This window comes from Notamacropus eugenii, chromosome 6, assembly GCF_028372415.1.
Source record: "Notamacropus eugenii isolate mMacEug1 chromosome 6, mMacEug1.pri_v2, whole genome shotgun sequence".
Taxonomy (NCBI): domain Eukaryota; kingdom Metazoa; phylum Chordata; class Mammalia; order Diprotodontia; family Macropodidae; genus Notamacropus; species Notamacropus eugenii.
In genome coordinates this window covers 305383903-305395902 of record NC_092877.1, presented here as the reverse complement: position 1 = coordinate 305395902, position 12000 = coordinate 305383903, and the positions used below count along the sequence as shown (strand labels likewise).

Below are 12000 nucleotides of genomic sequence, written 5' to 3'. Positions count from 1 at the left end.
TAACAATAGGCTGGGGGTAAGAGGTGGTAGCGATGTACCCATGACACACTTTAAAGTTTAATCTACATTATTCACATTTCTTTTTTTTTTTTTAATTTATTTTTTTTTATTTTGTAATGTTTAACAATCACTGCCATACAATTGTGATTTTATCCCCCCCCACCTAGCCCCCACTCCCCCCCTCCCTCCCCACGACATTATTCACATTTCTACATCAACTTCTTAAGTCTGGGCAATCAACAAAGCAATAACTCAAGCCCTGATTTATAGCATTTGCTTTTTATCTGCATTAATTTCACCATTAGTACCATGAGCCCCTGGAGATGGGAGCCACTAGGTTGTCTAAGGAAGGGCAACTAACCCAAATCAGAAACAAGGCAGATCAAAGTTCCAGTGTTCATCAGAGTGGCATTAGGCCCATGAATAACTCCTGAACTTTAAGCCTGGGCAAGCTAGAAGACATATTCCCTAAAAAAAATTTTCTTTTAATCAATTACATAAGTACAGACTGTTGGAGAATTGACTTAATAGTAGTTTCTGTAAATAACATTTAGGTGTTCAGTTGATTATAAGCTCATTAGGAGCCAACAGTGTGATCCAGCTACTTTTAAAAAAAAAGGAAAAAACTAATGCAATTCTCGGTTGCATTAATCCACAAATAGTTTGCACACCAAAGCCAGAATCTTGCTTCCAGTTTAGGATACCAGTCTGGTAGGAGTCATTTTCAAAGAAGCTCTATCCTGAAGACTGCAATGCAGACAGTGAGAGGTTTGGAAGCTATCATAGAGATGTTTAGGCTGGAGTAAAGAAGAAAAAAGGAAGATATGATAGATGTCTTCAAATATTTGAAGGCCTATGATGTGAATAAATGGAAAAGACTTACTTTATGTAGCTCCAGAGGGAAGATCTAGGAACAATAAATTTAAGTTAATTGAGTAGATTTCCCCTTGAAATCTGTGATTCAGTAGAGTTTATTCAACTTGGAGGGACAGACTCTGAGTCTGAATTCAGGTGATTGTAAGTCACTACTCCTGTGACCTTAGATAAGTCACTTAATTTCTGTAAGCCTCATTTGAATCATATGTAAAATAAGGGGATTAGACTAGATGATCTCTGAGACTCCCTTGAGCTTTAAACCTCTGATTCTATGATTTTAGGAGAGTTATCCTTCCCTAAAAACTAGTGAGCATAAAACAAGTTGAACATAAAGCTAGTGACTGAGGCTCGATTTGACTTCAGGTCGTCTTGTGATTCTGGGAGTAGCACTCTCATTAGTCACCTGTTGACCTATGTATATGTGAACAACTATGGGTCTTTTTTTTTTTTTATAGAGTGTCACCTGGCCAGCCCCTAAGGGACAATGACTGGTTCATGGGATTTTAAAGTTGGAATGGAATTTAAACTCCTTTAGTCCAATCTGCTAACTTACAGATAAGGAAACTGAATACCAGAGAAATGAGATGATCTTCAGATAGTAAGTAGCACAGTCAAAGTACACCTGAGTAGGAACCTAGGAAACCTCTCTTTGCCTACCACGTACCAGACAAGACAGCTAGTGAAGAATACACTACAAATCTTGACATTCTAGAAAATGTAAAGGGCTAATTATTTCTCTAGAACAGTGTTTTCCAACCACTGAACTCCATTAAAGATCAGTGACAAATGTTTGCCACTTCCTAAAATTTGATTACCGGACATTCTCACTACTTAGAGTCTGGAAACTTAAAAGATTGACTCCTGCTCCCATCAGCCCTAGCAGAAGACAGAGAACACCAACATGGAAAACTTACATATTTTGCCATATTGGCACTATAGTTTGAGTTGCAAAACATTGTATTCTATCCTGCATTGAACCTTAATTATGCTCTATTAAACTATTCATAAGTGGTGTTTGGCAGTGAAATACAATAGTAGCTAGAATTTACATACCGCTTTAAAGGTACTTTACAAATATTATCTCATTTGACCAGTACAGGTAGGTAATATAACCTTTATGGCTCCTATTGTTAACCTTCACTGCCATCTAGTGTAACTATAGGATTACTACAACTCAGTATTTTATCATAATAATATACCCTACTGAGGCTGAGTTGGGTTTCTGTCTCAATTTTCATTGGTCACTAGTCCACAGAATTTTAAAAAAAAAAATGTTTTTAAGCAATTAAGAGCTACAAATAAGTAAAAGAAAATAGATGTAACTTTTCACTTCATTTGAAAAAGGAAGGTGGAGCCAAATCTAAACTGTTCAATTCATCTACTTTAAAATTTAAGAACCAGGGAAAATGTATACATATTTAGGTTTATATATCATTGCCATTTAAGGTAGAGAAAATGAAGTGGACAATGTGGGGGGGGGGGAGGGAGAAAACAGAGGAAAAAAAAGGGAAGCATGGAAAATAAAAAAGATAATAACTAAAAGAGGAAGAGGAAATGGAAAATAGTAGATGGGGAAGGAAGTCTAGAATAGGTGCAGAATGCCAAATTCCTCTTCTGGCAGTCCCTTCTCTCTTCAGCTTTCACTGAAATGCCTACCCCATCCTTACCATGGTACCATTTAAAACCCTTTTTGTCCTCCCACCTTCAAAATCTTTGTACCAGATTAGGAGAAAATAAATAAAGACAGAATAACAGCACTGAATATTTCTATAGAACATTCAACGTGATATCCTGTCAAGTCTGGAAAAAAGTGAGAAATTAAAAAAATGAAAAAGATGTTGACTCTATTACTATTTCTTAGAGAAGTTTCCTGAAGCAAAATAGTTTCCATTTTGAAGAGACAGACAGGTTAAATCATCTTACTTGGCAGGTATCAAAATGTGGCATCCAAGGTAACATAGAGTTGAAGCATATTAACAAAACATTATGGAAGAGAAAGATGGAACATTATGAGCAAAGTCACTATATAAAACAATAAAAATCAGTTGAAGGGAAAACAAACTTGTGAGGAGCCTGGCATCAGATCTAAATTAGTCAGTTGATTCCAAGAGTATATGAAGATAAAACCAAAAGGAAATAACAAAGAAACATGAAATGGAACAGATCTGCCAGTCTTTTAATATCAATTTATTCACATCAGTGAGGAGACTGGAAATGTCACATTTAGACTTTAAACCTCATTCACTCAATATTCTCTGGGAAGATACGTTAGTAACTCTTAATGGAAGAGGCAGCTAGACTTGACAAAATACATGCAGAAAAAAAATTCCATACTGTAGACAACATAATTTTTAAGACACTCAGGAATTAATTGTCAAGATTTTTAAAAAAGTATGGATATGCAAACTGCCATAGATGCTTTGGGGGGGATGGGAAGGTGAGCTAGACCTCTGATTTTATTAATATTGGAATCTTCCTAATGTGTAAACTTTCTCCATTGTTAAAGATTAGCCATTTATCAGTAGCTTAGTTTGAAAGAATTGGATGGGTCACTGAGATAATTTTCCGTCAGACAACAATCATTTATTTGGACTTATCCTGATTTTCTGAAAAATAGGCTTAATTGTTCAAAGGGTATAGAAATTGGGTTAGTGGTTTGCTTGCTGTCAGTACCACGGACAGCAGAAATTCCAGTTCAGCTGTACAAAAGTACAGAAACAAAAAACAAAAAGCTTCACCAACTTGTATCTTGCCTGACGTTGCTAATTGCCAATAAGAAAAGTTTTATATTTGTAAATATCCTAAATGTAATTTAAGTTTTCTACAGACAGGAACCAGATCTTTTTCTTTGTATCCCACAAATAATCTACCACTGCACTTTGCACACAGTAGATGCTTAGTAAATGTTGAATTGCATTACATTTTAGTTTCAGGAACCAGCTAATCATTGCTTAGATTTGAGTGACAAGATCTGGGGAATTAAAACACCACTAAGACTTATAGTTTTAAAACTACACATATTTATTGAAGGATAGACAGGATCAAGTGGAAACCAACTGCTTCACAGTCCACTCCCACTGAGTTTGAACATTTCACATTGTTAGCTTTGAGTCTCTGCTTCTTCTCCTCTGAGAAGTGCTGCAATTTACACTGTCATCAAGTATGAGTGTACACGCGCGCGCGCACACACACACACACATAAAACGTGTGTGTGTATATGTATACATATATATATATATACACACATATGTGTGACAGAGGGAAGGAAGTATAGGGGGAGAAGAGGAAAATATAGCTGATGGAGTCAGAATCTATATTCAATCCTGGCTCTGCAACTTAGTGCCAGAGTGAATAGTAGAATTGAGTACCAAGTCTCTCTGAGTGTCAATTTCCTTATCTATAAGATTGGGTGGGGGGAGTTTAGATTAAAAGACTTCTGAAATCCCTTTCAGCTCAAAATCTGTAATCTTGTGATATAAAGTTATGGAAATCATCATTTGTAACAAGCTAGGATATGTGGAAAATAACAAAATGTCACCCCTCATTCTAAATGAAGGTTAACTGATCATTACTTGGCTAGACATGGGGGCCAATAAATCTGCCCACAGATTAAGTGCATGACAACTTCTATCTTGTCCCAAGATAATCTCTGACCTTTAAGACTTGCTGTGAAGACTGCTGCACAATGAATTATAAGATGAGAAACTATAAATGTGGGAGGCACAAGATTAGATGTTTGCTTATTTTGCCAAGAACAGAGCTGAGCAAGCATTTGGCTAGGAATTTAAATTAGATTTTTTTTCTCCCTATTGTCCTTGGATGGTGCAGTAGAAAGACCTCTGGGTTTGGAGTCAGAGCATCCATGCTGTGACCAGAGACTGAATCTGTTATTGAGCAGGCAGAAAAATTGTCTGTCATAGATGTACTTCAACTTTTTCAGCCATTAATCATTTTCATTTTGTAATTAATCTTCTCTCACTGGTAGGATGAGGCAGGGTCCTGCTAAAGGCATCATAGGTTAAAATGAAATGAAGCCCACATAAAGAGGTGAAATAAATGATAAAAAAAATATAAGATGAAATTTTTTTAAAAATGCAGCCCTTCACTAAAGTTCTGTCCTAACACTTCCTTGTACAAAGAGATAGTCATGGGTTTTCTAAGATCATGCCAACAAAATGCAAGTGCTGGAAAAGCTTTCCGAACTAGAAAGTCTTTGAGTACAGGCCAAGTGACAGACTGTGCAGATCTCCAACCTAGATCCAGCTGGAGAGACTAGGTCCCTAAAGGTTGGCTACCAGATAATTAATTGGTTTTGATCCCAGCAACTTAGCAGAAGACAGTCTACTAAAAGGTTGCAATCTTCATAATGAGGGGAATACCAGACCCAGTGAAATCAAAGACTTAGAAAAGTATGTCAGTTCAATTTGACAAACATTTATTCAGTCCTTACTGGGTACAGAGGACTCTAAATGAAGTGTGATGTTTATAGAAGATATGGTTCCTCCCTAGTTGAAATTACAACCTAATAGGGGAAGCTGGCACATAAATAAATATAATTCCAAATAACAGAGAAGCTCATAAGAGAAATGCATAGTTCTAAATGAGATCCAGTCATTGGGAATCAGAGGAAGTATTCTTTAAGTTTGAGCTCTAAAACTGGATAGAAACTCCAGCTTTAGAAGACTGCTTTTGCAGTCATGGGGGAAAAAACATGAACAAGGACACAGATGTGGAAAAAAATGCAAGCTGTGTATTGGGAATGGCGGCATGAATAGTTTAGATTATATGGTTGAGAGGGCAGGGTATAATCCTACAAGATTCATTCAATGCCAGAACATGGAGACCCTTGATGTCCAGCAAAGGAGTATGAACTTTATTTGTTAGACAACAGGGAACTATGACAGATTTTGAAAAGAAATGTAATATGATTGGTCTTATGGAGAAGGAAGAGAAGTCTGTAAATTGGGAAAATGACCTGGAGGTTGAAACGTAACACACAAAAGGATTGGAAATAAATGAATTACATCAACTTTAGGGGTAATAAAGAAATGGTCTGGAAGCAGCAATGGGTTGGAAAGACTATGCTAACTCCTCCTGATGCTGCAAGTTGGTGCATTCCAGGACAGACCACCAATGGAGAGGGTTGTAAGGAGTATGGTATGCTCAGTGAAAAAACAAGTTTCAGTTAGGTCATGGAGATGGAAGGAGTGTTGAGCAAGTCCACTTGTTCAAGGGATTCTAGTGACCTTAAAAGGCAGGGTAGGGTATTAGAGTGGACTTGAGGATGAATAGGGCTTAGTTGAACAGGAATGAAGTTTATATTGAAAAGTAAAGTGGAACATTAGTTCTATCTAATGACTAAGAGGGTGATTGAATAACAGGCAAGGATTGTTTCACTCTTTGTGCTTGTATCCTTAGTGCCTTGCATAGTATCTGGCACACAGCGGGCTCTTAAGAAATACTTGTTGATTGATTGATTAAATAAGCCTAGGAAATTAGTAACTTCTCTTCGAGGCACAAAATATTCATTACTTTAAAATTGTACTGTTTTCCTTTCAGGTTCCTCGGGCCCACAGTATTCATCTCTCATCACATCCTTTTGCCATGCTGACAGCTTCTAAGGCAGTAGAACATGCTCAGAAACAAAGTAAGCTTAGTTATTTTCAACTCAATCGTTTTTTAAAAAAACTTTTAAATGATTTTTTCCCAATATTTAACCAACATTTATTAAGTATGTACAATGTTCTAGGCACTCTAAGTGGGACACAATTAACAAGATAGTCCCTGCCTTCAGGGAGTTTACAATCCCACCCTGGAAGACAGCACAGAAAAGGGGACAGGAAAGCAGGAGGGAGGAGAGAAACCTGGGATATCTAGTCAGGGGCATTTTGTCTTTCGAGTTGAAACCAGGGAGAGCAACAGATGCAGAACTGAGTGAACTGAAAAGCCCAGTTTCTGACCTCTATAAAGAAAATTAGTAGGAAGAGTTTGATAGTCTCCAAAAAGAGGAGAGAGGAGGCTTAATTTGGGAATGGTGATCAGATTAGAAGTGATGAGCTTAATCTGTCAGAGGCATCTTTATCTGTGGACTCAAAACCAGGAAGGGATTTTGCTTTTATATCATCTACATTTCATAACATCTCTCCCTTCAAAAAATTCACCCCTTAGAACAGAATAAAAAAAGAGCTAAAAGAAGCCAACATATTGAAAAAAATCTGACATTATATGCAATTTTCCAAGCCTAATCCCCCACCTTTTCAAAGAAGTAGGAAAAAGTACTTTTTCATATCCCTTCTAATGTTTAACATTTTATATCATCTCGTTTCAATTGTTTCATTCTTTCCATCTATAATATTGTACTCCTTATGTATATTTTCCTGGTTCTGTTTATTTCATTTTGCACTAGTTCATATAAGTCTCCCCATTTTTCTCTGAATTCACCATGTCTGTCACTTCTTATAACACAGTAATATACCAAGAATACTGTGAGGAACCTGCAGCCTCAAGGTCACATGTGGCTTCTGGATCCTCAAGTGCAGCCCTTTGACTAAATTCAAACTTCACGGAATAAATTCCCTTAATAAAAGGATTTGTTCTGTAAAATTTGGACTCAGTCAAAAAGCTGCACCCAAGGATCTAGAAGGTCATATGGGATATATTACCTCCAGTAATGTACCATTACATTCATGTATTCCAATAGGATTAGCCATTCCCCAATCAATGGGCATTGTTCTTTGCTACAACAAAAGGTGTTGCTACAAATATTTTGCTATACACAGAGCTATTCCTTTTTTGTCATTGAATTCTTTGTTTCTCTTTATTTTAAAAGAAAAAATAAGGTAATAATTTTATGAATTAGAATAAAAGCTTATAGGCAATTAGGCTTTCATTAGCTAACCCTAGTTGATTTGTGATTATCAGATTCACACAGATTACCTGTTTCTCCCATTACATGTAAATTATTTATCAGAGCTACTGAAAATGGAAATAGAACATTCTCGATATATGAGGCAGTCATTTTCTGAGAGTATTATGTACTATATGGGCTCTCTAAAAGAGCCCTATACTTATGCCTCCTCACGACACGGAAATGAACCTGGATATTTTAAAGCCTATATCAGAAAAGACAAATGGTAGGTACTACTAAATTGGAAAGACTTTGAGCGTAACAGAGGATCAGTTTAGGTTGGTGCTAGAGACTCATTTCCAAAGGATTGGCAACCAAGCAATGAGTGTTCCAGCTATCATCATTCATGAAACTCTCTCCTCAGTTGCAAAGACTACTATCTGTATCAATGGAGAGCACCCCCATCAATGGATCAATCAAAATCACAAATTTCTGATGTATTAAAGTACCATAAGAAGATTAATATGTATTAGAGAACCATGTGCAGATAAAGCACCATTGTATAGTCTTCATGTGTGTTCCTAGGTGTCAAGTTGCAAAGAAGAATAGCCCGTAGAAATGCCACCGGCAACTTAATAACAGCAAAGGCAATGGAGCTGAAGTCAGTGAAAAACTCAGGAAACCATCCAAAGACAGAAGTAAGTCTGGAAACCCAAAGTGGAAGCTATTAAACTGTTACTTTTTGGAACCTATTGCTAAATGGTTGAAGAAAAGCAGGCCTAATCCCATAGCTTTTAAGTATTTCTGAGAGGCAGCGTGATACAGTGGGGAGGCCAATTCACGACCTTCAAGTCAGAAAGTTTTAGGTTCAAGTTCTGACTTTGACACTTACTGTCAGATATAAATCTGTGGGTGGGTCTCAACATCTCAGTGCCTTGGGTATCTCTCTAAGACTTTAAATTGAAAAAAGTTGCTAATCTGCATCATAGAAGGAGTTTCCTTATCTGAGAGTTCTCCAAACCAATGAAATCATGTCTAGCCCCTATTTCTCCCCATTAACATTTCTGCATTTCTTCTTCCTGAATGTATTTTTCTTTAACTGACATTACCTCGTTCCTACATATAGATCTAAAAAAAATGGCTTGACCTAAATTTAATGTGTTACTTTATTTAGCTAATAATATGTAACATTTATTTAGTGCTTATAGGTCTATCATAGTGTTTAGAGAACTGGGCTTGGAGTGGGAAAAATCTGGGTTCAGGCCTTGCCTCTCATCTCTACGAGTGGTGGGGTGGGGGCTAAGTCACACAAGCATCTCAGTATTCTGGACAACTCTCTAAGACAGCGAGTTGAAGGGAAGGTGATGATCTGCAATGGCAGAGAGTTTCCTCACCTGGGAGTTCCTTATACCATTGGTTTCAGTCTCTTTCCTTTAAGATTTGCAAAGTGCTTTATGTATATTTTATCAGTGGAACCTCACAACAATTCTATGAGGTAGTTGCTACTGTTATCAGTATTTTACGGATGAGGAAACTGAGGCCAAGAGAAGTTAAATGACTTGCCAAGGGTGACCCAGTCAGCACATGTCAGAGCCATGACTTGAGCCATAGTGGACCTGGCTCCAAGGCCTGTTTTCTATCTACTTCCCCACCTCTGCCAATTTGAATTGAACAGAAAGGCAATCAAAAGTAATGGAGCCCTTAATATCCTTTCTTCAATAAACAATCCAGTGGTGTAGGAAAAGATGCCCCTCCACCTTTTTTTTTTTTTATGACAGTAGTGTTTGATGTCTTACCTTCACACAATCTAGAGGCAAATTGAAAGCAATCATCTCAACCACTCAAACTGAGGTGCTTCTTCACTAGGCCAGCTTCCTTGTGTCCTGCAGGTCTCCAAGGAAGTTACAATTTGGGATAAAGACAAGAGAATGGATGACCAAAGACACAATAAAAATAACACGGTCTGAGAAGACAAAACCTTGTGTATACCTCCTCCTGTAGATACCAGCTCCAAGCAACACCAGCCTTACCCCAATGCTGTACTCTTGTGTTTTCTGCTATTTTGTTGTTGTTTTCTGGAAAAGTGCTCTTTCTCTGACTCAGGTTATTTAAATAGGTGTGGACCTGGCCCTGCTCAGTGATTTGTTGGCAAGGCATGGGGCCTAGTCTGCTTTATGGAGTTATTCTAGTACAGCGAAGAACATTTGAATAGATTTCCATCTAATTACTTGCTGTTTGTACTTCTATTCCTTTGCTTTGTATCTCAGCACATTTCAACTCCTCGGCACATTCTTCAGATGCTAACCTCCCAATGTTCTTTTTCTCTCACAGAAATGGGGATAGTAAAACACTTAATTTTCCCAAGGAAAAGTTACAACTGTAAAAGCAAGAGAACAAACCCTTTATTGCTTCTAGTATGCTTTAATGTGGATATATCTACTCAATAATCGTTTATAATAAAGTACATATCAAAGATATTTGGGTGTTGGCTTTTTTCCAACAAAATTTTATGGGGATAAAGTTCTGATATTAAGAAAAGAACAGTTATTAGTTCATTCAGAGGGCAAATGAGATAAGACACAAACTAACCAAATGACTAAAGAATCAACTTGCAAGGAATTCTCAAGTAAAGTGCCTCTGGGATCTGTGCTTGGCCCTATATATGTTATCATTCTTTTCAGTGACTTAGACTTAGACATAGATGGCATGACACAAAGCTGAGAAAGATGATTAATAAACTGAATAAGAGGATCAAGAACAAAAAAGCCTTATTTTCAGAGGATGTCTCATTTTGTCACTTATGTTAAACAATGGAGAGGTCAGTTACCTAAATTCTATGTTTCTCAGGTAATTCCCTAGTACTTATCTATCATGTTGTATCTATACATTGAATTCTAGTTCAATTGATGAAGGGAGTCCTTCCATCAGTAGTTCTCCAGTATTAAAATGACATTTTAAAAAAATCTAATAATATTCTTTAAAGAGACTTCCTAGAAGATGTGAAAATCTATAAATATTTCAACCATGTATTATTTATGGATCTTCATTTGGCGTTAACAAAAAGCATTCTTTGCTGCCATTTGCAAACTTATGCCTTAAGAACTAAACTGGAGATGGGTCCAGGTCACAACTGCTAACTTTGAATGTGTACCAGTTTCTTGCTGCACGAAAAATTTCACTAGCATATAAAAAATACACCTATGGGGTTAACTTCATTGAAAGTGACAGGGTAGTATATTTTATGTGTATAGTCATGGATGAAAATACCATTAGAACCCATTTTGCCCAGAGTGTGACAATTTCAGAACACAACGGAATATTACTTATTATAATATTACTTAAAGAACCAGAGAGAAAAAAGTAGCAATGAACTACTTTAAACTAGAAAGAAATTCTGGTAAGTGTGTGGCTTAACAGAAATGTAACTGGTCTGCTTTCCAGCATCACGTGGATATATTTCCTTGCAATTACTTACTATTTGTACTTTTGTCCCTTTACGTCTATGCTGCCCTAAGAAAAACCCACAGACCCAAAAGTGTATAGGTGGTGTTACCATTGTTATAATTTTAACCCATGGCTTAAAAACTATTTACATAAGATGCTGGTCTTCTCAAAGAGTGTCTGGAAATATATGTCTCTTCTCTTGAATCTAGAAGTCAGACTAGGATCTCTCTTCTCTCCCAAGCTCTTCTCAATTCTGTCCCTGATGCAGCAACAGAGCATTAAACAATTAATCTTCACCAGTGAGGAGACATTTATGCAAATGGATTTTGAGTCATGGATTACATAATATTAAAAGAACAATTGGGTATGTGACTTTTTTTTGGACAAGATTTTTTTTTCTATCTAGTAGACCAGGGAAATAATATAGATATGTTTTACCTTGATTTTAGCGAAGCATTTAATGAAGTCTCTCACATAATTCTTTTGAAGATGATGAAGAGATGTGGTCTAGCCAAGTGACAGTATAAGTACATAGATTCCAAACTAGCCAGATGTCTAAAGAATAAACTTGCAAGAAATTCTTGAGAGAAATACTTCTGGGATATATGCTTGGCCCTGTACTATTTCCCATTTTTGTCAGTGGCTTGGACTGAGGTATAGATGGCATGACACAAAGTTAAGAAAAATGAGTAATGAACTAGAAAATAGAATTATGTCCAAAAAGATCTTGATAGTCTAGAACATAGGAACAAATCTATTAAGATGAAATATAATGGCAATAAATATAAAGTCTTACACTGTGTTGAAAAAAAATCAATTTCACAAGTACAAAA

At 36.7% G+C, this 12000-nt stretch overlaps 1 protein-coding gene across 5 annotated transcripts in view; it reads left to right on the top strand.

The window, feature by feature from the left end:
• The window catches only part of C6H2orf80 (chromosome 6 C2orf80 homolog), a 30457-nt gene extending 20257 nt beyond the window's left edge, over positions 1-10200 (top strand). For all 5 annotated transcript variants that reach the window (XM_072617414.1, XM_072617415.1, XM_072617418.1 and 2 more), the window contains 3 exons: positions 6436-6523; positions 8309-8421; positions 9613-10200. In XM_072617414.1, the coding sequence (XP_072473515.1) occupies positions 6436-6523; positions 8309-8421; positions 9613-9690 (279 nt within the window). In that variant the 3' untranslated portion in view covers positions 9691-10200. The remainder of the gene's footprint in view (positions 1-6435; positions 6524-8308; positions 8422-9612) is intronic.
• The last annotated feature ends 1800 nt before the right edge of the window (positions 10201-12000 follow it).